This window comes from Tiliqua scincoides, chromosome 4, assembly GCF_035046505.1.
Source record: "Tiliqua scincoides isolate rTilSci1 chromosome 4, rTilSci1.hap2, whole genome shotgun sequence".
NCBI lineage: Eukaryota > Metazoa > Chordata > Lepidosauria > Squamata > Scincidae > Tiliqua > Tiliqua scincoides.
Window position 1 is genome coordinate 94,236,350 of NC_089824.1, and position 26,213 is coordinate 94,262,562.

General features: G+C 42.8%; 1 protein-coding gene across 5 annotated transcripts in view; it reads right to left on the reverse strand.

Annotated features, from left to right (window-relative positions):
- The window catches only part of TRIO (trio Rho guanine nucleotide exchange factor), a 272,849-nt gene that overhangs the window by 61,899 nt on the left and 184,737 nt on the right, over nt 1-26,213 (reverse strand). For 4 of the 5 annotated variants that reach the window (XM_066626080.1, XM_066626079.1, XM_066626081.1 and 1 more), the window contains 3 exons: nt 24,913-25,055; nt 23,870-23,969; nt 15,067-15,310 (listed from right to left, as the gene is read on the reverse strand). In XM_066626080.1, coding sequence (XP_066482177.1) covers nt 15,067-15,310; nt 23,870-23,969; nt 24,913-25,055 — 487 coding nt within the window. Of the gene's footprint in view, nt 1-2,330; nt 2,360-15,066; nt 15,311-23,869; nt 23,970-24,912; nt 25,056-26,213 lie in introns of those variants that run through there. The other variant, XM_066626084.1, reaches the window with a different exon arrangement.

Below are 26,213 nucleotides of genomic sequence, written 5' to 3' on the forward strand. Positions count from 1 at the left end.
TTCTAACACAAAGTGTTTCTTAAAATGAGATTTCAGCTGCAACTTCCTGTTTGTGAATTGTGGACAAAAGAGCTTTTAAAAGTCCCTGCAGAGAGAAGGTGGAAGGGAAGCATGGGCCTGCAGTACATTAACCCACAGGCATGCCTCTCTCCAGCACCCAGATGTGCTCCATTCCAGGAGAGATTTTGCAGTCCATTGTTCTGGCTGGCTCTGGCAAGGGACTATAGCAACACATTTAACAACTTCCATCTGTGCCACAAAGACTAGAGCTATATGTGTCTTTCAGAACTGGCTCACATCCAAGAGTTACACCACCCTGTCAGCTACACTGGTTACTTTACTGCATTCCAGTTTTCACCCTCTTTTCCTGAGAGCCCTTTCCCAGCAACAACTTCATAGTAATACTATCTTCAAGTAAGAATGGGGGTCTTTTATTACATACATATACAAACTGGATGATGTGAAGAGCAGTCAGCACGCAAAACTGCGTGTTCCATTTAATCAGTAAGCAGAGCCAGAATCAATTGTGCCAATAAATACATTACTATATATGGGAGCTCTACATGAGCAGAAGCAGCCCCACTCTCTCTGGGTGCAACCACATGGCAGCTACCAGTCCTCTTTGTAGAGCATGACAATATAAAACCAGAAGCACAGGATATTTCATGGATAGGGCTATACACACTCCAGACTATATCAGAAGAAGATAGTCAGCGTGGATTTTGACTGTGGGGACTGGATGCCCTAAACTGGCATGTCAGATCCCTGAAATGATAGCCATGTCCATTTAAGGCTCAGGAATGGGCAAAAATGGACCACTCCCTGCATCAAGAAGAATCAAGCAGCCCGTGCTGGCTTGAATGGTGCTTCGTTTTTAAATAAAAGTGAACTCATGCTTCTTTCCAATTTTGTTGCTGAAATGTGGATCCCTATGATCCGTCAGCGAAGCAGAAATAATTCATACCATCTCCCCTAGTTACACCTCAGGATATTTTAAAAATAACAAAAATAGTTTTAACTTTTGTGAAACTTACAAAGCCAACATCCTTTGCTGCACCTCATTGCTTCTCAAAGTAAACATGACTTTTCTTCCTTGCTGAAAACTGTTCTCTGAGACAGCGTTTTCTCACACAGGTGTTTTATGGTTTTGTCTGCCTGCCTCCCCAACTGGGGACTTGTTTTCTACAGCAGGCTACATTTGGCTGGACACTAGGGTGACAGCATTGGTTTTCCTCCACCACATCTTCCTCCCAGCAGTTTTCTTAGTTGATGGGACCGAATTTGCCAGCCCACTTGTTTTTGCAGTGTGATGTAACAGCTCAACATGAACATATTCAGTTTTGTTTTAAAAACTAGCATGGTTAAGTATTCTAAGATCTACTGTGCAAGAAAACATGCTGTTCTCCAGCTATGACCAATCTTTCAACATGGCCCAGCTACGTATGATTTCAGCAACCATAGAAGTCTGGGGGAGAAGTTCTACAGAAATGCTCTTTGTGTTTTAAAAAGTAGCAGCCATGGCTCAGACAAAGAGGTGCGTTTGCCAGTTGGATTGCAACAGGCAATACTGATACTGAATCAGCGATATGAAATACCCCAAACAGTATTCAATCAGGTTTCAGTTTATAGTATAAAAGACATTTCTGCTGACTTGCCCCAAAGCATCTTTTATAGATGGTGTTCTATTGCAAGGTGTCAAAAGGAAGTGGGGAAAACTGGGATAGACTGCACAGCCCCCAGGAAGCAGAAACTTCTTGCCAGGTGACTCAGCTCACTGCAATGTGACTATTTGCTAGCCATTTTTAACTTGAGGCATAAGGGGGTAAAACTTTGGGTGAATTTTACGTATTTCCTCCCCAACACACACTAAAATTTGCAATAATAATGATCCAAGTCTGAGGCATGAGACACAGTGTCATGGACTAGAAAATACAGTAAATATCAATGAATGCAAGCTGAAGGCACTACTGCTGCCACAATTATTTCTAGAATGCCACCAACATATGCGGTGCACTGGCCACAAAAACATGGAAATTAAGATGCTCATTGTTGGTCCTTCCCATTGTCTATTTTAAACTCGCTTCCCCCCCTTAGCCTCTTCACAAATCCAGCACGATTTTTAAAAATGTGTGCTATGTAGCAAGGTGCACTTACTTGCCACTGCTAGCAACCAGTGTGAGCATGCTGTGAGTCTAAGCTGGCAAATGTAACACACAACGGATTTGCTTGTCTACCTGATTTGGTACAGCACCTGTCCCAAGAGCACTGCAGGCTGTAGCATCTGAGGAACATTTCTGCTAAGTAGTGCATCTGGGAAGATGTCAGATGTTCCTCGGGAAAGTCTATTCTATTCTTGGAGCTGTAAGGATCACCATTATGAACAGCAGCGTGAGGATACACAATTTTTAGCTTGGCCATGGTACAGATCTTCCACTCGAAACTTCCATAAAAAGATACACCCATACTATTCTCCTTTCATCTCAGACATACGTCAAGCATCATTTAAACTTTATGCTATTATACTTACCAGTAATGAAAAGCTTGCAGATACATGCCCAATGGTCTTTCTAAATAAATGCTCCTAATTCATTCTAAAGTAATCCTAAAAACATTTATTTGTAAGTTCCATTGGATTAACTGGGACTTACTTCTGAAAAAATACACATGGGATTGGAATGCACATAGTTAATACTGAACACTTTAGATCCCGGAACATCTGAGGCTGCTTTTTGATTGCAATCAAGATACAGTACATAAAGAAAGACCCAGAAACATTGTAACCATACTCTGACAATGAAAGAAATTCAGCAAACTTTACTACAAATCCCTGCATTTTATGTTTATCATGCAAAGATTCCTCTCAGATCTTTCAACAGAAATGTAAAAGCAGCACTAACAAATTTTTTATCAGAAAACAAAATCAGTTATCATAGAGGGTTTCCATTTAATTGCAAAAGTATCAATTTACCTAAAAAGAAAAGTTACTTCTTTTTAGAACACCTTAAGAAATTTGATTAGGTTGAGAGTTAAACTGACAACTCTGCTGTCTGTCTGAGGTGGAACATATAGATAATGGGAAAAATCTGAAGCTGGTTATTATTTGTTCATCTTTTGAAGATACACTGTATAAAAGATACTTCACTGGCTACTATTAGAACATAGTTTCCTTTTCGGTTTCTGTTGTGCCTAATTGTATTTTATGGCAACATCTTCTGTACCGATTTCTCTCATGCTAGGGATGATTTTTTTTAAAGTGTTGCATAAAGAGAAGAAAATCAGATCCATACATCTCCCTCTCACTCATATCATGCCAATACGTTGCAGTTTTATTCTGCTATGGATACATATAATTAGGTAGTTCATTATATAAATGCAGCAGTTCCAGCCTTCCCCTTCCTGACTTGCATATTCCCATTAAACATGCCAAAATAGAATCAGAGCTTTATTTTAGCTTTGGAGATAAGGCTCTTGTACGTTTCCCAGAATTTATCTGAAACCACTTTAAACTCTTAGTTAAAACCTTCATCATACTATTAAAATCATCTGCATCTGAAATGGAAAACAAAACATTCTCTCCCCCCGGCTAACATTTGCCTGCCATTTGTACCCAAGTCCAGGATCCAGTATTTACAGCTGCCAGGCTGCCCATTTCCACAGTATGGAGAGTGAAGAGATTCCAGGGTATCAATCTGCTCAACTCCGGATGACATGGTGAATGGTGAGCTTCTGCAAAACACTCTCCCTCTCCCCTCTGCACAATCCTGAAAAGGATTTCAACACACAGTGTTCTCCTCTTCCCTTTCCCACTGAAAGCTCCCTAGCTAAGAGCTGAGGGTAGAGTAAGTTTAAGTTTACAGCTCTTTTAAAGCCCTTTCCCTCGCTTCAAGTGCAGCAACTCCCTTCAGGGGATGCTCTTTTCTGACTCACTGCCCTGCACAGGCTCACATGTGGGAATAGCCAGATGCGATGGCTTACTTTCTACCGTAAGCAGTCTAACTGAAGTTCAAGCAAATTCTTGGCTGCACTGTCAATTAGCTCATCCGCTTTGCTCCTTTGGGAAGCTCCAATTCAGTTAGCAAAAAGTACCATGCACGATTAATTTTCAAACACTTCTTCACATGGTGAAAAATGATGTGGTCCATCTACCATCAAGGCCCCAAGAGCATGTTATTCACAACGTGAACTTAGAAATTCTATGTTTTAACATAGTGAATTAGGGATTCTTTGTAGTGTTATCTGGTTCAACGTATTACCATCATAATCACAAACACCAGAAACTACTTGCAAAGGGAAGGTAGAATCTTTTAGAAAATATCACGGGAGAAGGGACTGATTTGGTGTCTGTACATGTCCAAACTGATCTTGCCTACCTCTGTTCTAATCAGTGTTCTGGAATGAAAAAACACACATCCCCTTTTCCACTTTCCTACTAACTTTAAATTAGGATGAGCAATTTTGTCACTCCTTGAGGAACTTTCTTGTACTGGTGGAGTTTCATTTAAACATTAGAAATATGAAAATAGTATGCGCACAGCCAAATTCAACACCTCCTCTCACATCTATGTTGCCACACATATATGGAGTTTACATGTGTTCAAGGTGGCAGCAAGTAAAGGCCACAATTTTCAAGCCCAGTTTCTTTAAGCTAGATACAGTCCCAAGCAATTACCAGAACAGCCGTACATTCACCACACTATCATGCAATTCCTGTTGAACAGTCTTTTCTATCTTTGTTTCAGAATTCCCATTATGTAACTCTTGCAACAAATGTGGCTTTCTCCCCCCCCCCAATATAACTGCTTAGAGCTGCCTCTAATAACTAGAAAGAGCAAATTTAATATAGTGCAGAAAATGAAGCCTATATTGTTAAGGGAGCTGCATTTTTGCTGTTTTAATATAGTATCTAGGTACAATGCAACTCCAATGCAAACTATTACTAAGGGTTATTTCAGATAATCCTGGAAGCCATGGTTTAGAGCAGTCATTCTCAAATGGAGCCATAAAGCCCCCAGAGAGCCATGAAGAGCAGAATTTTGTTTGTTTGTTTGATGGGGGGCTGGAATCTGAGAAGAGTTCCTAAGGTGCCATAGCCAAAAAAAGGTTGAGAATGGCTGGTTTAGAGAATCAGAAATGTATTGCAGGCTCAGTTAGTGCTATGAACAAGGGCTGATTGAAGTGACTACTTGGTAGATAGGGCTAGCAACTCACCTGAAAAACCATCACCATGCACATTGGTTCTCTGGTCATTGTGAACTGGCGACATCCACATGCCTTTTTGTGCAGCACTACAAACCATCTTAAGTGAGTAAAGCAAAATCTGTGCTCAGGGACACAAATTGTATAAAACTGGCTCACCACAAGCAGAGCCAACATTGGTAGTGTTTTCAAAAAGCTACCCCCCCCCCCAAACCAGATGGTCATACGAATCAGACTAAAGATCCTCCTTACATCAGAGCTACAAGAGGATGAACTGAGGAATAAAAAGTCTGCTTGGAGATCTCGGTTTACCACAAGCCAATTCTATGGAGTTTATATTTGTTTACTTGGATCTAATGAATAAATCTATTTTAGATCAATAAAGAAATGCATTTACTTGAATGCATTTACAACTACAAACAAATGACAGGATATGAAAGACGGAGCTACTCCTGTCATATTGGCAACCTTCAGTCTCGAAAGACTATGGTATCGCGCTCTGAAAGGTGGTTCTGGCACAGCGTCTAGTGTGGCTGAAAAGGCCAATCCGGGAGTGACAATCCCTTCCACACCGGGAGCAAGTGCAGTCTGTCCCTGGTCTGTCTCCCTGGCTATGGGCCTTCCTTCTTTGCCTCTTAGCCTCAGACTGTTGGCAAAGTGTCTCTTCAAACTGGGAAAGGCCATGCTGCACAGCCTGCCTCCAAGCGGGCCGCTCAGAGGCCAGGGTTTCCCACTTGTTGAGGTCCATCCCTAAGGCCTTCAGATCCCTCTTGCAGATGTCCTTGTATCGCAGCTGTGGTCTACCTGTAGGGCGCTTTCCTTGCACGAGTTCTCCATAGAGGAGATCCTTTGGGATCCGGCCATCATCCATTCTCACGACATGACCAAGCCAACGTAGGCGTCTCTGTTTCAGCAGTGAATACATGCTAGGGATTCCAGCACGTTCCAGGACTGTGTTGTTTGGAACTTTGTCCTGCCAGGTGATGCCGAGGATGCGTCGGAGGCAGCGCATGTGGAAAGCGCTCAGTTTCCTCTCCTGTTGTGGGCGAAGAGTCCATGACTCGCTGCAGTACAGAAGTGTACTCAGGACGCAAGCTCTGTAGACCTGGATCTTGGTATGTTCCGTCAGCTTCTTGTTGGACCAGACTCTCTTTGTGAGTCTGGAAAACGTGGTAGCTGCTTTACCGATGCGCCTGTTTAGCTCGGCATCGAGAGAATGAGTGTCGGAGATCGTTGAGCCAAGGTACACAAAGTCATGGACAACCTCCAGTTCATGCTCAGAGATTGTAATGCAGGGAGGTGAGTCCACATCCTGAACCATGACCTGTGTTTTCTTCAGGCTGATTGTCAGTCCAAAATCTTGGCAGGCCTTGCTAAAACGATCCATGAGCTGCTGGAGATCTTTGGCAGAGTGGGTAGTGACAGCTGCATCGTCGGCAAAGAGGAAGTCACGCAGACATTTCAGCTGGACTTTGGATTTTGCTCTCAGTCTGGAGAGGTTGAAGAGCTTTCCGTCTGATCTGGTCCGGAGATAGATGCCTTCTGTTGCAGTTCCAAAGGCCTGCTTCAGCAGGACAGCGAAGAAAATTCCAAACAAGGTTGGTGCAAGAACACAGCCCTGCTTCACTCCGCTTCGGATGTCAAAAGGATCTGATGTGGAGCCATCGAAGACAACAGTGCCCTTCATGTCCTTGTGGAAGGATCTGATGATGCTGAGGAGCCTGGGTGGACATCCAATCTTGGGGAGAATCTTGAAGAGGCCGTCTCTGCTGACCAGGTCGAAAGCCTTCGTGAGATCTATGAAGGCTATAAAGAGTGGCTGTCGTTGTTCCCTGCATTTCTCCTGCAGTTGTCTAAGGGAGAATACCATATCAGTGGTGGACCTGTTGGCTCGGAATCCACACTGCGATTCTGGATAGACGCTCTCTGCAAGTACCTGGAGCCTCTTTAGTACAACTCGGGCAAACAGCTTTCCTACAACGCTAAGGAGAGAGATGCCGCGGTAGTTGTTGCAGTCACCCCTGTCACCTTTGTTCTTGTACAGCGTGATGATGTTTGCATCCCTCATGTCTTGAGGTACTCCACCTTCTCTCCAGCAGAGACAGAGGATTTCATGCAGCTCAGTGACGATGATCTCTTTGCAGCATTTTAGGACTTCAGCAGGGATGCTGTCTTTTCCAGGTGCCTTGCCAAAGGCAAGGGAGTCCAGGGCCACGTGAAGTTCTTCTAGGGTTGGTTCACTGTCAAGCTCTTCCAGCACAGGCAGGCACTCAATGTTGTTCAGTGCTTCTTCGGTGACTACATTTTCTCTGGAATATAGCTCAGAGTAGTGCTGCACCCAGCGTTCCATCTGCTGCGCCCGATCCTGGATGACCTCGCCTGTGGCAGACTTCAGAGGGGCAATTTTCTTCTGTGTTGGACCTAGGGCCTGCTTGATACCATCATACATCCCCTTGATGTTGCCCGTGTCAGCTGCTATCTGTATCTCGGAACAGAGCTGGAGCCAGTAGTCGTTAGCACATCTCCTGGCAGTCTGTTGGACTTTGCTGCGAGCAGTTCGGAGGACCTGCAGGTTGCGCTCACTGGGACAGACCTTGTATGCTGCTTGAGCTCTCCTCTTTTCCTCAATGACTGGTGTCAACTCCTCAGAGTGGGCTTCAAACCAGTCTGCCGCCTTGTTGGTCTTCTTGCCGAATATGGACAAGGCGGTGTTGTAAACGGTATTCTTGAAATGTTCCCATCTGCTGGATGCGTTTGCGTCGGCCGGGCCTGGAAGAGATTCCTCAAGCGCTTGTGCAAATTCCTCCACTTTTCTCTGATCCCGGGTCTTGCTGGTATCAATGCGAGGTCTTCCTTCCTTTTTCGTGTGATACAGTCGCTTTGTTTGCAGTTTCACTCTGCTGCACACCAGGGAGTGGTCAGTGTCGCAGGCAGCACCATGATAACTGCGTGTGATCTTGATGCTGGGAAGGCTGGAGCGTCTGGTGAGGATCAGGTCGAGCTGGTGCCAGTGCTTTGATCTTGGATGTCTCCAAGAGACTCTATGTTGGGGCTTTGTGTTGAAGAATGTGTTGCTGACACAGAGACCGTGATGACAGCAAAACTCTAGCAGGCGTTGGCCATTTTCGTTCATCCTCCCAGTGCCAAACTGACCTAAGCAAGTGGGCCATGAACTGTTATCAGCACCAACTCTAGCATTGAAATCGCCGAGGATGAACAATGGCTCTTTTACAGGGATTTTCTTGACAGTGGTGGCCAGGTCATCATAGAATTTGTCTTTGGCTTCTGCTGGAGACGACAGAGTCGGTGCATAAGCACTGATGAGAGTGATAGGTCCTGCTGATGACTGGAGCTGCAGGGACAAAATTCTTTCACTTCCCACAGTAGGTGGGATGATGGATTTCAGCAGGGTATTTCTGACCGCAAAGCCAACGCCATGTTCCCTGGTTTCGTTTGGTGGTTTTCCCTGCCAGAAAAATGAGAAATTTCTCTCCTTGACAGATCCGGAATCTGGCAGCCTAGTCTCTTGAAGGGCGACGATGTCCATCTGCAGTCTGCTCAGCTCCATGTCGATGACAGCTGTTTTGCGTGCGTCGTCTATTTCTTGCAGGTCATCAGAGAAGCCAGGTGTCATTGTCCTAACGTTCCAGGTGCCCAGCTTTAGGGCAGTAGTTTTCTGTTTTCTGTTGCATGGTGCAGAGTTGTCGATCCGCTTGTCGGTTTTCACCCTAAACCCCACGCACCCCATGAGGTTAACGGACCGTGGCGAGGCAACACCTTACTGGCTGGGGACTGCCCAGCTTAAGGCGGGCGGTAGCTGCCCAATGAGATGCAATGATCTCTCCCACCGTCGGAAGCAGCCCCTGGCGTCATGCTCTACGCCAATCGAGCAAAGACTTATAACCGGTAAACTGCTGCTTCCCGTGTTGTGCCGACGCCGTATGGCGAAGTTGGAGTGTCCTCTCCAGTGCGCGAAGCCTGGGTAAAGAAGGTATGGAGGATAGGCTGTTACCCATGCAGCAAATCCCCCCTCTCCACGTCGCTGGAATGGTCCAATGGAAAGGCAGAAGCCAATACGGTTGGTTCCAGCGGCGTCGCAGGAGTTGCCAGAACGTGACTGTGTTCAGCCATGAACTGCCTAAGGGACTCCGGCTCCTGATTTTGCCTCGAGGTTGACTCCTGAAGCCTTTTCCAGAACTGGATGTAGCCACAAGGCAGTGGAGGTTTGGGATCAGAGTTTCCTTCTCTTAGATGAGCTGCCTTCCTAGGCTGACGAGTCCCATCTACCCGGTGGCTGTTTAGTCGCCTCTTACGACAAGTACAGCCAAACTGAGGGCCTATTCTTGGCCCCCAGCCCCCAGGGGTAACTCCTGTCAGGTTGGTTACAAATTTACCATGAAATCACAAAAAATCATCTTGAGAGAGTTCCACAACCATATTTTACCAGAGAAGAGGCAAACATAGATTTTGCAAGCCACAAACCATATCTGTTAGTGTTAAAAAGTGAACTGTGGAACAGACTTTTGTTATTCCACCATACAGTTCATGATTTGTCATTCTGATGCAACGCAGTGTGGAACTGCGCCGAATTGCTCACTCTCTCAAGATGCAAGGCCACCCAGTCCCAAAAGCCAAAGGGTCCGACAAAATGCTGCAACTGTTCAGTGCTTGGATTAGACAGTAAATTACACAGAACACCAGGAATTCTATTTACAATATGCATTTCCTCTAGGAGAAAGACAGACAGGGAGTACTTGCTCATGAACTCAACTGCAAAGAATCATTTCAGCCTGCCAGTTTCATCCCTTCCTCCACCCTTCCCCAATTACTCCAGCCTTAGCCAAAAAGTTATCACTTTTCCCAACAAGAGAACCCTCCATAAATCATTTGGGGGGGATTGATACTTTGTGGGTAAATACAACGTGACAGTAAAACAAATTCTGGAAAGAGACTAAGTTTTGCTTGTCCTTGCTGTACAATGTGCCTACAGTTTCAGTACTACCAGCGCAGCTGCACCCAGTAAGATTTGGTTTCTTGCATTACTAACACACAAAGATTGCCCTGTTTGCAGAAATTCTCATGGTTTCCCCTCATTTCACAGATAAAAAATTAGTTGGTCAGCAGGAATAAAATGATTTGAAAACAGCTCCTTTCAGAAAGTGAGGGGGGCCTTATTTCTGGTTGCTTCTTAGCCTTGCAAACAAAAGTACCTTTTATTGACTGGGTCAGCCGGAAGCCACATCTGAGCACAAGCAGCCCAAAGGCCTTTTCTTCCAAGTGCTCAATAACTTTTGATTCACTGCCTTTTCATGCAAGATACATCCAACTGCTCAGTTTTCTTTGCTTTATCCTATTAAAGCCCCCCCCCCCCCAATAAAATTATGGGAGAAGGTTTAAAGCCTTAGAGATTGCTTCGAGGTGGTCTGTCAGTAAACAGCATTAAAATGTTTGCTGTTGAAGGAGAAAAGTGACTACCAGGTCCTAACCAGGTCTACTCAGGTCATCCTAACCAGGTCTACTCAGAAGTAAGTCCTATTTTGTTCAATGGGGCTTACTCTCAGGAAAGTGTGGTTAGGATTGCAGCCTAAGTGTGAACTGTTAAATGAAATCACAACTGGAACAAGGAACCTACAGGAGTGGCAAATGCATCAAAGTTGACATTTCATCTTGATTATTCTACTGGCCTTGCTCATTCTTAGGTCTTCTAAACTACATAAGTCATGCCAAAACTGATGCAAGTGAATGAGATATTAGCGCAATGGGAGATACAAAACTTTAGTCAGATAGCAATATATTCATAAATGACTAGCCAGGATTTCAGTTTAACCAGTTTAGGTTTTCTGAGGAGCTTCGAATCAGCCACACCAAACCAAGAGGGCTTTCAAGTATTTGCATGCAATTCTCTGAGCTCCTGGGTAAGTTGGCTTTGGAACATTTATTGATAAAATTATGACTTGCAAACAGAACATACAGTTCCCAAACACCAACTCCCCTTTAATTTTTCTAGACACTGTCAAGTAAACACAAAACAAACAACATGGACATTGTGTAATGCTCTTCTTAGGAGCCTGAACAATTCATTGCCTTTGATACTATCCCTGGCCAAGAATACACTTCTCTATAAAAAGGTTAATAATGCAACTTAATACTAAGACAATTGCTTAAGTTTCTGTTCTAATTAAAACTCATGGAGCTGCTTCCTATTGTGTTGTAGTTACTGTTCTTTAAAGGTGTTAAACGTTGTTCAAGGCTCATGGATATCCTCAAAGATTTCCAAGTAACAGTTATTTTACTGTTGGCTGATAGCATGTTCGTGTGTGATGACATTCAAAGCTAACTTCCATAACAGAGAGGACAAAATATAGTTGCCCTTGGATTGGGAGGGTGGCAGCCCTGACCCCCTCTAAATTTACAGGGACAAAAAAAACACAACCTCTGGAAACACAAATGGGGATCAAAAGAGCTATACACGATTCTCCTACTGGCCAAAGAATATTCAGTGGTACTTGAGTTCTCCCCACTTAGAACAAAAATCTATGCCATATTGAACAGCTTTTGGAAGTTCCTTCAGTATTAAAAGCAGATGGCTGTGTGGCCTGGGCAAATGTGCAAATAGCCACACCGTTCTTCAGGTAGTAGTCACAGATGTCATAGAAGAGGCTTATTTTGAATATTTCCCCTTGTACAAGATTGAGACTATCATGCATCTCACTTGCAACCCTCCCGGCTGCAATAGCCAAATATGAATGAACGAAGTCAGGGGGTTCTCCAACTTTGCTACCGCAACCTTTAAAAATTAGGCAATTTTATGCAACCTGCACCCGTCATTATGGCTACTTGCATTTACTGTTCCCCCTAAGCTGTGTGAACGTGCAGCTTGAAACCAAGCTCCATGCAGCTCAGAGATGATATATACCATCATCGCAGCATGTCTGGAGACACTGCACCTCAACGCAGAAGGATGTCGTGTGAAAAGGGAAAACACTGGTCATGACCTATATTTTGTAAGTGTGCTGTATGTAAGACAATATGTCCATCTGCCTATACTTACTAGTAGTGGGTCTCAGACAGGGATCTTCTCCAGTTCTACCTGGAGATTCCAAGGATTGAACCTAGTTCTTCAGAGTTTGCGATGTTCTTCCAAGCTGTTTGTATGTCCCTTGGAGGTCATGACCCCACACTTTGATAACCCCAGCACTATGCCATCCTGAGAAATTGTGTTTCTCTCACCTAAAGTTCAGTCTTTTAAGAAGCATCAACAATCTAATGTCAACACATACCTGAAGCCTCTCCCTAGGCAATCCACTGCTCACACTTGCCTCATTTACACTGGAACATTATAAACAAGTCCATCTGCACACAAGAGGTGATTGCTTATCATGGATATATACTCCATGAAAATGTTCAGCCAATTTTGTTGCTGTAGCAGCATCGCTAGTACCTCTCATGGCTCTGACTTCCACTGATTTCTGACAAATTCTTCATGGCTGTCAAAGTGATTGCTTCCCAAAAAATGATGGCTTGCATTCAGCAAGACACAGAAGCAAAAAGCAACCATCATACCATCTGTATAATCCAACTGCACTCATCCAACAAATCCAGCTGTACAGTATCTTATCTGAACAACTCTTCAATCATAAACCTCTAGGACTTCAAGTGTCATTCATGAACTGCAACTGATTACATATTTAGTTTGCAAGGTAGCTACATTCATCAGTTCTCTGTCCATAGATGCCCTGTTAATGGGAACAGTTAAAAGCAATATTGCACTACACCACAAATGCTTTATGGCTTGCATATTTTTTTACAGAAAACAAAAAACAGTATATTACAGCAGGAGAAAGAAGATATAGTTTACACATGTTTCAAGGAATGTTAAATCTCTTGCAAATGATCCCTCTACAGCTCAGCTGCAAATTAATCCAAGGATTTGCCCTGTAATAATAATAATAATAATAATAATAATAATAATAATAATAATAATAACAGCAGTGCTAATAATAGGCATCTGTATGGTTCAGTGTTCAAAGCACTTCTCATACTCTCTCCATAATATTTCCAAGGTTTTACTAAAGATGATTCCCATATTGCACAAGACTAATGGCTTGCTTAAGTCATTTCTGCCCAATGTTGCATATACTCAACAGGGATCAAATGTGTAAACCTGTGGGGTGGGCAGAACTGGGTTAAGGCCACTCAGCTAATTCACTGCAGGGACAAGATTTGAACTGGGGCTTCCTGATTCACAGGCCTCTTAGGAGCCACGTTACAATTCCTCTTTAACACTTTTATTTTAAGAAAGGTTTCTAGCAGATGCAATCCCATTTGGTGCTCCTTAAATTTTAAGAGAAGAAACTAGAGTTAAAAACTCAAATCTCCCTAAGTCTACTTTGAATTGAACTTCTCCAAAAGCACACTGGACAGCAAGGGGGTGTGTGAGAATGAAGGCAGCATTCTCCCTCTAAGGCAAACTCTTATGAGAGCATGACAAATACATTAAACAGAGTGCAGTCTGTTCTTAGTAAATGGATGTCTTATACCAATTTAGCGTGTAACAAATGGCTCTGAGCTTAAACAGCCAGTTTGTACGATCTGAGTCTGTTTTACAAGCATACTGTACACACGCGCGCATGCACGCACATTTTCTCCAGAAATTGCTCCTTGGGCTCCTTCTGACTGTGAAGTGTTCTCATGCACACAGGGTCTATAAATCTTGGTTTAGCTACTAGTCACTATTCATGCCCATCACCAACCCTCTGCATTCTCTGTGCATGCCAGAGAACTGGAGCACAGGGGAAGTACAGGGTAGGCTTCTTACTTCATGCTAGATTTTGAGAGAAATGTGGAAGTTCAAAGTTCTCCTTTATTGCTTCTGCATTCTTCAAAGACTAGCACAAAGAAAGAGATCGACCTTGCTTTCCTGCTTTGCCCAAGTCCTCTGCGTGCCCCGAAGGACAAGAATGGATGGGTGGGATTGGTCTCTAGTGCTTGAATAACAAATAAAATCTTCCCAATCAGATTGCAATTTGCAGGAAGACTTGCACCCAGTTACAAATGGAATTTAAAGATCACTGCTGGTGTAAATTTCATAATGTTACATGGTAATAAATAGAAACATTTGCATTCATACTTTTACAAATGGGTAACTGAATGAAGATATTGCAGTGTTTTTAAGAATCCATGCAGTATGTTCTGTGATTCTGCCAACCTCCCAGATGGTACCATTCAATGATCACAGCCAAATTTATTGTTCATATTTTTTATGTCCCCCATTTCTCCTGAAGTTACATGAGGCTTCAGCTGTTTGTACATGCGAGTTCATTTCATAGGAGGACACAGTGTGAAACTGTAACATGAGATCACACTGACCATTTAGAAGCCATAACCAGTTCCCTGTAAGCTGCACATCTTGACTTGGTTGCTTCCACAGCTGGGAAACTCAAGTCTCCCCTGCTGACATGCAATCCTGCTAGGCCTGGGTGAAGTCCTCTCCAATTAGGGGCACTCTGTGCTGCCAGGGAAGGTGGCACAATGGCCTCTTTTGGCCTGAAAGGCATAGTCACTATGGCTTTGCCTAAGCCTGCCATAGCCTCCAGTACAGCAGGCCCAATGCTCCATGGAGGAGAGAGAAAAATAAGCGTGACCTTAGCCCAATAATCCATGTGGTAATCTACAAACATGTTGTATAAAGCCTCACCCTGTATAAACGGGATAATGCTGAACCTGACTGAGCCCCTTCACTGAAGACAGGTAGCAATATAAACCCATCAGAGATTAAACATCCGACGTCCCAAGTACTCCATCAGTTCTCACAGTACTTACCAGCACACTACTAAACAAAATCATAGGAAAAGAACTTCTGCCTCCTACCTTTGTGGTTAAAGATGCCTTCCATCTCCATACTGCTTCTGGAGTGAGCAATGCAGAGAGACCCACAGGGCACCAGCCCTTCCGCAGCTGGGGACCGGTCAGTGGTTCGTACAAGGCACCAGTCAGGTTTGTCATGTGGCCGTTCTAGAACCTCCACTGTCTGACCACGACGGATTGTCAGTTCATTGCTGTTGCATGCTGTGAAGTCATGGATGACCACTGTCAACTCACATCCACCAGACAGCTGCAGAGGAAGTCAAACAGAGATTTCAGCACTGTGTTTACATGTCTGAGAACCCTGGTGGGACATGTCACTAGGACAATTTCAAACACATTGCTTCCAGTGGTTCCAAAAACTAAAAAGACAAGATGTGATTCGAATGCCATTTTCTAATATACATAAAGTCAACACAAATTACTTTAGTATGCCAACTTTGTACAGCGGGTTATCTTATGTGTACATATACCATCAGATAGCAAGAGCAGGCTAAGATGCCAGGACAAACTGGAAACTTTTCTTTGCTCTAAAACAGTACAGGTGAGTTCATTTCAGATGAGGGCATAGTAGTCAATGCATAAAATGCAGAGTATTCCCAATGTGAAACCAATGCAGTAAAGCTCCCAAATATTTTACCACACATACAGCCATGTGCCACCTAACAATGGGGATGCAGGCTGGCATCATCAAGTGGGGCTTGACACTATGCGAAGACTCCAAAGGCGAGGGGAAGCTCCGCTCCCCTCACCTCTGGAGGGTTTTCTGAGGTTCTGCAAGTCTCAGAATACCGGAATCGTGCGAGAGACGTGACTTTTGGTTTCGGAAGTCGTATCTCTCATGCAATTGGGACTTTTTGAGCCTCAAAGAGGCAGCGTGCAGATGCGAAAAGCCTCAGGAGCAAAGCTTCAGAAAAGCCTCCGGAGGTGAGGGGAGAGGAGCTCCCCTCAGCTTCGGAGGCTTGGGGAGTGTGACCTTCTGACCAGTGCCGGCTGTCACATATGCAACCTGTTGCTGGCAGGAAGGTTGTTCAGGGGTGCACACCTGTATTTTGGGAATTGAACCAAGGTTCTTATATACATGTAACCGGAATAGATTTTCAACCAAACAACTTTATAAACAAACTTTATACTTTTGTACAACTCCTATGACTAGCTTAGAAGAAAAATCTTCCTCTTTCGAAAATAAAGCAAGCACTTTTGAGGATAATATTTCCCTTCAGGGTTCCTCCTTCTAACAGTGAAGGTGAAATTGTAACATAAAAAGTCAGCACCATCACAAATGTAATATCTGTAAATACAGAAGCTAACCAACTTATGAATATTCAACGTATGTACCCACTTTCAGCCCTGAAGTTTGGTTTGCAGCCAATGCCACAGAGTAAGGAAGTCACTCAGGAGCGTTCCACTGTGCAGTGAAACTGACAGCACCACCAGTGAATGTGTCAACAACACTGGCATCCCAAGTGGCATCCCACTGACCTTGGGAGTAAAACTGACAACAGTGGCAGGTTCCCAAATGAAACTGACAGCTATAGCAACAGAGACAAGGGCATTACAAAATGAATTACAAGCCCCTGGAACTCAACATGTTTGTAAGTAGAGGAGCTTTTGTATTATAGCTAGCTTACCTGTTGAATTGATAATTATATCAATGAGTTGGATTGTTCATTATGAAGCAGCTCTTTTTATCTTTCAATTCTAGTACAAACAACTTCTGTTAAATCACATAATGTTACTCCTTGCAATTTTTCTGGGGGCATAGGTATTTTACTTGATACCACCTAATAAAGAATTAAAAAAAACAACCAACCAACCACCAGGTGTTTGATTTTGTTATTTTTCTGGAGGAAATGGGTTGATTTCATTTCTGAACTGTGAAATACGTACACAGAAGTGCTGGAACCAGGCCCGCTTCAGTTTTATCCCTGCTGGTTCATACCACAAAAGAGAATCCAGACAGTTACTTTTTTTCCTGAGGGACTCCTTGCTGTTTTCTCTCTGGTTTGGTGCTCTGATGCTAAACCGAAGGCATAGATAATTTTGTGCAGGATGTGCCTTTTCTCATTCAGGACAATCACGTACCTTACTGTGCAAGAGTACAAGAAGCATCTGCCAGGCTAACGTGAAAAAACCCCTTGCTTAATTCTTCCCTTCCGCTTACAATGTTGTGTCTTACAACTTGGGCAAGAAGTCTGGAGTTCCCATGACTACTGCCTACCAGCCTAGCTAGCTAATCCTAGTTTTGCACAGGGCCCAGGGGAGAGGGAAAGAGAGAGGGAAGGTAAAGGAAAGCCTTATGTTTCTCATAATGAAGAAAAATAAATCAGCATGCACCCGTCAAGACACAAGCAGGAATTAATCATGTTGCTCCTGCTTAGTCTCTCTGGACAGCCCCTGCTCCAGTTATGAGGTGCACACTTTCAGAAACATGCTGCCTTCCCACTCGTTAAGTGTAGCTGGGAGAAATTCCCCCTCCCTTCTTCTGGTTATATTAACTCTCACTCCATTCAAAATTATGCCAAAGGGGGCTTGGGGGGAAGAAAAAGGGAGAAGCAAGGGAAAGCTCTTGAGTTTTTTTTGGCATTGATATATTTTTATGGCTCTCTCTAGACTAGAGTCAGAAACAATTGAAAACAGCTGTATGCCTGAGGGGGTCTGAGAAAAAGGCCTTTTTTGATTCAGAGTTTGACCACAAAGTGTCAAAATTTAGACCTTTAGGGGGGAAAAAACTAAAGAACTTTGCGAATAGAACATTCTTGCGTTATCAGCTTTTATGGGACATTCAAAAATCAGGCTCCACTAGCCTTGTTAGATACACAGGTCCAAATACTTTCACGTCTGTAGAACATGTCCCCACAGGAGCCATGCCCCAGTTTGGTGCTTTGGTGCTAAACCAGTATAAGCAAAAAACAAATATACAGTTTTTAAAAAAAACCTGTGGGGGGAGGAGTGTAGCTCAAATGGAGGGCTAATACTCTGCTAGTGAAAAATCCCTAGAATCTCTCAGTAAAAACTCTCAAGAAGACTAAGACTTCTGCCTAAGCACCTCCACTTTCCATTAAAGCCACCTTCTGCTAAAGCTTTTTCCTAAAGTCACAGACTAGAAGTTTGGGGGTTAAAAACACAATTCTCTGGGTACTATGCAAGCTATTGGACTCTGTGACAACCCATATTCCAGATTCAGAAAAATTACTGTGACAATGGTATTATTCTTTGCCAACATGCCTGCAACTGGCAGACAATCTATGCTGTAATGATGGTGTGAGTACAAGATAGAAAAAATAAAAAGCTATGAGACATACGATATAAAGGAATAAGAAAGACATCAAATTCCAAGCTGTTGTCTTGATCTTTATAAGAAAAGTCAACCCTTTACATTTTCCCAAGCTGAGTAGCCTGCCAATTTGGTATTCAGAGGGAACCAATGGGGGTGGGGTGCGAGGCCAAAAACTAACTCTTTAAAAATTGCTTGCAGGTGTTTTTATCCACCTTCTGAGCAGAAGGAAACGAAACATACATTTATAAAAGTCTTCTATCAAGGATCATTTCAAAGTTTCCCACGGGCTTAGTGATACTGTACTCATTCCTAAGGAGGTCGTGGTGGAGTGAAAAGGATCAAACGCTCATTTCACACACAATGTATTACCAAGCACAATACTGGGCTATTTGGGAAGTGCTCCATCTTGTTCATTTATGAGGGAATTGAAAAGTAAGGGTTTGAGAGCCTCAGATACAAATACTGCAGTCTTATGCATGCTTACCTGGGAGTAAGCCCCACTGAATATAACGCAAGTTGACTTCTAAAATAAACATGGATAGACTGGACTAAAAATGTATCAGGGCAGGGATTCCAGCTCACATTGTGCAAGTTTCAGACAGGAAATGATAACAACTCCTGCCCCATCCACATGGACTCTAGAATTAGGCAATAATCACTCTTGCTATAAATGGCAAGTAGTCTTTTCCACAGGATCTTATAGAGAAGTGGTTCCCATCACTAGTACTGTGTAAATACAATCAAAGGACCACCATATTTAAATAAGTGAAATTCAACATCTACAGTATTTCTGAGTACGTGTAGAGAGCTTTCCTTTCTGCAGTTTCTTTTTGCTCCAACAAAGAGCGAATTGGGTGCAGTTGGACAGAAGAATAAGATTCAGGCCAGGCCAGCCATCTTTGGGACAGGTGGGCATCTACTCTTCCTTACATACACATACTCTGTCTCACTCACTGGACAAAAGGAAAAAAGAACTGAAAACTCATATGGGGCAAACCAAGGATATGGTAAGATGTCACTTGACATCTGTGCATATAGGGCTGTTGACTATTGATTGCTAAATCTAGCATGTCTAACTGTTTTTACTTGTTTAAAGGAGGACAATTTCAAAAGTAAGGTTAAGAGTGATGAGGCCTGAACAACTGCCACCAGCTGCTTCCCTGTGGCGAGTTGTATATTTTGAATAATGTGCTCAATTGCCTTCATTGCTATTAGGTTGTCTGCCCAGCTCTAGACAATGAAGGTTGTCCTTCGTATCACTTAAGTTTACAGAAAAGGACTGTGCTGATATAACAGGGGCTCTTACCCCTCCTGGAGCAAATTCCCTCATTTGCCTTAATTGTAGTTGATATTCACCAACTAAAAACTGTTTCCATTTGACTGGGATCAGAAGCCAACATTCAACTGTGGATTCACAGATAACATCAACCACAGCTCAGGACTGTGGTGCTAGAATCCTGATCCCTACAGGGCAGCTAAGTGAATCCTAGTCTTACAAATACTCCAACTATCAGACAAGCCCATTGTTGCCAGTGTTTCTCAAACTTTGGGTTGGGACCCACTAGGTGGGTTGCAAGCCAATTTCAGGTGGGTCCCCACTCATTTCAATATTTTATTTTTAATATATTATAGGCTTGATGCTACTATGGTATGTGACTGCATTTGGGGAAATGTTACAGACCTGTACTTTTAACAAGCTACTATTTATATTATTTTAACAATAGTAGTAAATAGGACTTACTCCTGGGTAAGTGTGGGTAGGATTGCAGCCTAGGATTGTTAAAAATGTTCCTGCTTGATGATGTCACTTCCGGTCATGACATCACTTCTGGTGGGTCCTGACAGATTCTCATTCTAAAAAGTGGGTCCTAGTGCCAAATGTGTGAGAACTACTGCCCTAAATAGTAGTCATTTCAGAGCATTTATTATCAGATTCAACAGGAGTCCAACTCTGCTATTGAACCTTTCCAGGTCAAATTACCAGAACCAAGGAGTGATGCAAATAGTGGGAGAATGCTATTGTCCTCCTGTATAAAAGACTGAAGGGAAACTTGAGATGAGGAAAGAAATCAAGGAGGCACCCATGAGACACACTGAGGTGACAACAGGAGACTTCAATTACCCCTCACACTGACGGGTCAATTCATGCTGTGGTCATGAAAGAGAGTCAGATTTCTTGATATGCTAAATGACTGTGGCCTTAGAGCAGCTATTCATGGAGCCAACCAGAGGACAGGAGATTCTGGATTTGATATTCTGTGGTCCCCAGGACCTGGTGATGGATGTAACCACTGGGGAACAATGACCACACCACAATCCATTTAAACATTTATGTCAGGTTCAAATCCCCACTCAGTCATGAAGCTTCTTGGGTGACCTTGGGCCAGTCACTATCCCCCGGCCTAACCTACCTCACATGGTTGTTCTGAAGACAAATGGAGAGAAGGAACTATGTACACCACCTTCAGCTTCTTGGAGGAAGGAAATGTGAAAAACAAACTCTAGAGACTCTATCCAAGTTCTCTTCCCTGCTAGCTTGGATTTGCTTTCTTAGGAAATCCACAGGTCTCTTCTTGTCCTTGCACTTTGCTAAACTATTCTCTCTACCTGCTTTCTTATAGACAACATATTCAAGCTGATTACTAAATGACATTTCAAACTAATTGGCTAACCTCTTGCTGTCCAATTATTAAATGTCACCTCCTTAGTCTTCTACATAAGACCCAGATACAAGAATGCTAAACTCAGGTTTTTCTATGCTAATTCATTATATACCCACTTACAATAATCCTTGTGATGGAGATGCCCTTAAAAGAAGGTGACCAATTAGGGTTTTCTACCAAAATTATTCAAAGATACAAAAGTACACAGTCACAGAATAGAAGCCTTTTCTATATACCAAATATGCCTTGTAAATTTTTAAAGCCTTATTAGTCATTTCCTCTCTTGCCTATATCAGAGGAAGCTTTGAAGACTTTCATCATTAAAGAATCCAATATGAGCTTGCCCATAATCCAAGTTTTACTAGCTTGCCCACAAGTATACGATCAAGAGTCACAGGAAAGCCTGAATTACTCGTACATCCTGCAAGTGATTTGCCTGAAAGAAATTGTTACCTGCTTGAGTTCAATGCGGAAACAAGTAACCATAGTATGCAACATATTTTGCAACACAGTCCTGTCAGGTCACCTCTGTAACTGTTAGACACTTCTGGGTTCTATTGCCCCAACAGGTTTTGCGCCCAGATTTCTGGGCAGATGCAGCTGGCTGGTGTAAAGATTGGCAGTGATCGGAAGTGCAGAGAAGAGCCTCCCAGTGGAACTGTAAGTTCTGTTTGCACCAGGGAAGGATTTTCCAGTGTGCAGCGGTCCCCAGCTCGAAGACCGCTGATACATACTATGCGTATTATGCTAAGATAAACTGGCTCCAGCCGCCCTCCCTTCCTTACTTTTCTAGATCACTTATCGACATGCACTAAGAAACCATTTCATTTCACTCATCTAGGCAGGCCAGACACAACCACCAATTGTTGACACAACTACACCCACAGTGAAAGAGCAGAGCATCTGTTAGGGGACTTTGCTTCCTAAGCCTTCCATTTGCACCCTGACTGTATGAACAGTGAAGCTGAAGGCAGTTAAAGGATTATGGGTTCAGGATAAAGGGTTACGTAAAGCAGCCCCAAACTGCTGCACAAATAGTGAAGCTTGCAAAACTAAGGACTTCCTTCAGCAATCTTTATTATAGAGCTTTCCTGGGTCAGAGCTACACCCAGCATGAGGATTTAACTTTCTTCAGACAAATAGCACCTTTTCACATAGGCCCCACATTTATCCTGCCACAGCACCCTCTACTGGTTCAGTTATCAGTAGACAACTTTTAAAAAGGTTTTCTTGAGACAGAGCTGCTCCTCTAAGCAGTGGTCAAGTGAAATCTCACCTTTCCCATGCAGTGCACTGTCATGCCCGTTCAAGATTCAGGGAATGAAGCCAGGATAACCCTGAATAAAGCCAGGCTCCTGCAGGCACCTCACAGCAGTGGCAAAGGCTAGATCTTCTGATTAGATATTCCTTTATTCATGCTGAGACAGACTTGTCATTTTCCTCTGTGTCTTCCTGTGCAGCCATAAGTTCTATTGATTGAGGGCCAAATCCTATCCAATTTTCCAGTGCCGGTGCAGCCGTGCCAATGGGGAATGCACTGCATCCTGTGGTGGGGAGGCAGTCCCAGAAGCCTCCTTAAGGTATGGTAACATTTGTTCCCTTACCTTGAGGTTACATTGCTGCTGCACAGGTGCTGGAAAACTGGATAGGATTGGGCCCTTAGTCTTTCATAGTAATGTGCAGAACCATGCCCAATTTGATTGGCAATTGTAGTTCTTTCTGAATAATACATTTAAGGGGCTGTACGGAGTGTGGCTGGATGATAATGTAAGGTAGCATAATCAACTTGAATTGGATGCCATGCATTCTAGATGATACGATGTTGAGATGCATTCTAGAATACGATGTACCTTTTTCATTCATGCTGTCTGTTCTGGCAAGCCATTATCTAGATTATGCCAGCTGAATGGGATTGAACTGCTGGCTCTCTTGAGTATGGTCTCATAACTACCTTCTTTTAATTATATGGTGCTGAGTGATCATTTTGCAGCTAACATTTCCCTTTATATTCTAACAGGAAAATGCCAATTTCAGGTAATGATTTTCTCAATAATGCCATTCTGATGGTACCAAGAGCTTCAGATACTAGTACGTATAATTGAGGGCTAAGCTAAATAAGAAGTTCACTGACAGGGACCAACCAAAAGAAAACTGTGAGATAGTAAATACATTTCTAAGCAATTCTAACAAAATGTAAAAATACAGATGTGTCTTATATAACAGCTGCTCAGAAAGCATTCATGAGACCTATTAAAAGGGAGAAGCTACAGTCCTCTAGCAAAGATTAGCATCTTGGCACAGATATTGGTCTGAAGACACAAGATATGGTATGACTGCTGAAGTTAAGTGGGTCTTAGTCTCAAGCAGTGCCTGGATAGGAGACAATCTAGGGAGCCATAAGCCAGCAGCTCTCTAAGCTCCTTGGCAAAAGCCTGAGTATAAGAACTAATAAAAACATGACTTTCAAACAAGTTTCCTAGCTTCTGAAATATGGGCTCATTCACAGATTCCCATCAATGGTGAACCTCCCCAGCCCCACACTCTGGGGCTAAGGTTCATGATGGCACCCTGCTTGCGGGATGCTGCCGACCCCCCCACGCACAAATCTGCCTCCCCCCCACTTATCTGGAGCGCACAGAGCCTCACAGTTTTCGACCACACCAGGAGCCTCAGTGAGGCTTCAGCACGGTTCTAGAGGTGCGCGAGGCTCTGTGCCTGGGACATTTGCCCCTTTCCATTAATGGCAAGTCCACCACCGATGACCATACATGCAGTCATAATGGGATAGTCACCACAAACGCTCACCAATCATTCTTGAAGACACAACTGATCTTTCACAAAACGCCTAATTTTTCATTATTCTTACCTTATCACTGTCAAGTGTATTCTGAGAAGTTCGTGATGCAATTGAAATAGTATCGGGCTGACTACTGCCATCTCCTTGACTATCCAAGTCTTCTCCATCTCTAGAAACAGAAGAAGTCAGGTGTCATTTACTGGGAAAGTACAACATTCAGCCAGAATGGTGGTAATGTACTATACAAACCTCAAGACCAGCCTTCATACCTACATTGGTATGTCTTAAATTACTATTATATGTTGTAGTTAATATGAACTGAATGATGAGTGTAACAAAACACTAGTAAATGTACACAATCACAGGTTCAGAGAATGCACTCAAATGAACAGCTTAAACATTTCATACATTGCCCATGCATAGGTTATCCATATTGACCAAGCTAAGTAAGAAACCATTCAGATCATTTACATTATCCAACATCAGATTTGTAAGACAGCTAAGCAAGGAAGTGTTACAAACAACATCTCTTTTAAGAGTTTAAGAACTGGCAAGACTTTAAATAAGTCTCTCTATCACAATTCTATTAACCTCAACTAGGCAATATATGATATTTAGGTTGGCCATGTACAGTCTCCAATCATGTGAAGTTATACAATTGCCAGTGCAAGCATAAACACCCTTCATACAATTAGAATTATCCCCAAATCTGTACATTTGGAACTTTCAGCACCGGATAATTGCTAAGAGACCAAACCATTCAGAGAGCTGAAATTTGCAATAAAGAATGTTACAGCACAAGCCAGAAAAAGTTAACAAGGACATCGATCTGTGTCTATATCTTGCACTACCATACACAGCAACTTTTAGAAAAGAGGACTAGAGGGGCATGTGACAAACTAATGCAAGTGATCAAGACCCTGGTATGTGCAATGAGACCTATACTTGAAAATCAACTCTGTATCAGGCATTAGATTGGCAATATAAAAACTCCAAACAACTGCAACACATTTCCCAAAGAGTTCAGCTACAAAGTTCAGATAGATCTCATGAGAGTCAGGCTAAAAATGCATGTCTTGCCACTTTTTGCAACTGCCTGGAACGCTGCTAACCTTCTTCCTTTCTGCTTTGTCGTTGGAGCAGTTTTGGGGATGTGAATTGGCTCTTTTAAGGCTCCTTTGAGATGAATTGTTCTTTCCTGTATCACCTCTCTGATGTGCTTGATCCAGTCTTGTTTATTTTCAATACTGGAAGCCTTCAAGATAAAAAAAAAACATTTTGGAATAAATAAGGGCAAAGAAAGAAAAAAGGTCTTTGTCACTTAATCAACTACAGGTAGAATGGAAACACAAAGCATAGCTGGTTGCATTATTCTGTAATATGTTACTAGTTTAAATTTGCAAAGTAATCTTAGTTATTCCATCAAAGCAATTACTAGAAAGAAATTCAATTTGTACTTTATTCATACCTCAAAATCGGTACAGGGGTCCTAAAACTTCAAGGGCCAGTTAGGAACTTGCGATAATATACTAGAAGATATACACTGCATCAGTTGACCACCATACTTCAACTACTATGAGCAAATATTTCCAGTTTCAAAGCACCTGATAAATTCAAACAAGTCATCACAAGATTCTGCACCTTTTTTCCTTGATATTATACTGCTCACACAACATTTGCCCTTTGGAAGCAACACGAAAAAGCCAAGAGAAACTTCACAAAGTAACAGCCACAAGAAAACAACAGTGGCTAAGCTGCAGAAAGCTGCTTGAAACTCCATATACTAGCTGCTGTCCAGCAACTTGGACTGAATGACTTGTGATCCAGCACTTGTAGTAGTGTATGCAATAGGGTTTTTCTGTTTCTGCAAGAAGAAAGAGCCCAATATATTCTTTCCTTCTCACATCCAGCTCTGCAGACTCCATAATGCGTTCTGTGATGCGCAAGGAGCACTGGGATGTGCAAGGCTCTGAACAGTGAGCAATTCCTACCACAAGGTTGTTCAAGAATAACAATTAAACCATACAACAAACAATGCACACCTACAAGTGCAGTAATACCTCCAATGGAGGGATATGTTTCTGGAAGGTTGAGCTCTGTATGAGCTTTATAGTAAATATCAAGGCAGAAAACCGGCACTGACTTGCCAGAATACACGGCTATCATTGGCTGCAGAAGCTGTCAATCAACAGAGAACAAAGAGTGCTGTAACAAACTCCAAGAAAGCAGAATTATTGGAAGTATTCTTATAATACAGTTTTTCTCAAACTGTGGGTCGGAACCAACTAGGTGGATTGTGAGCCAATTTCAGGTGAGTTCCCATTCATTTCAATATTTTATATTTAATATAGTAGACTTGATGCTACCATGGTATGAGACTGCATTTGGGGAAATATTGCACATCTATACTTTT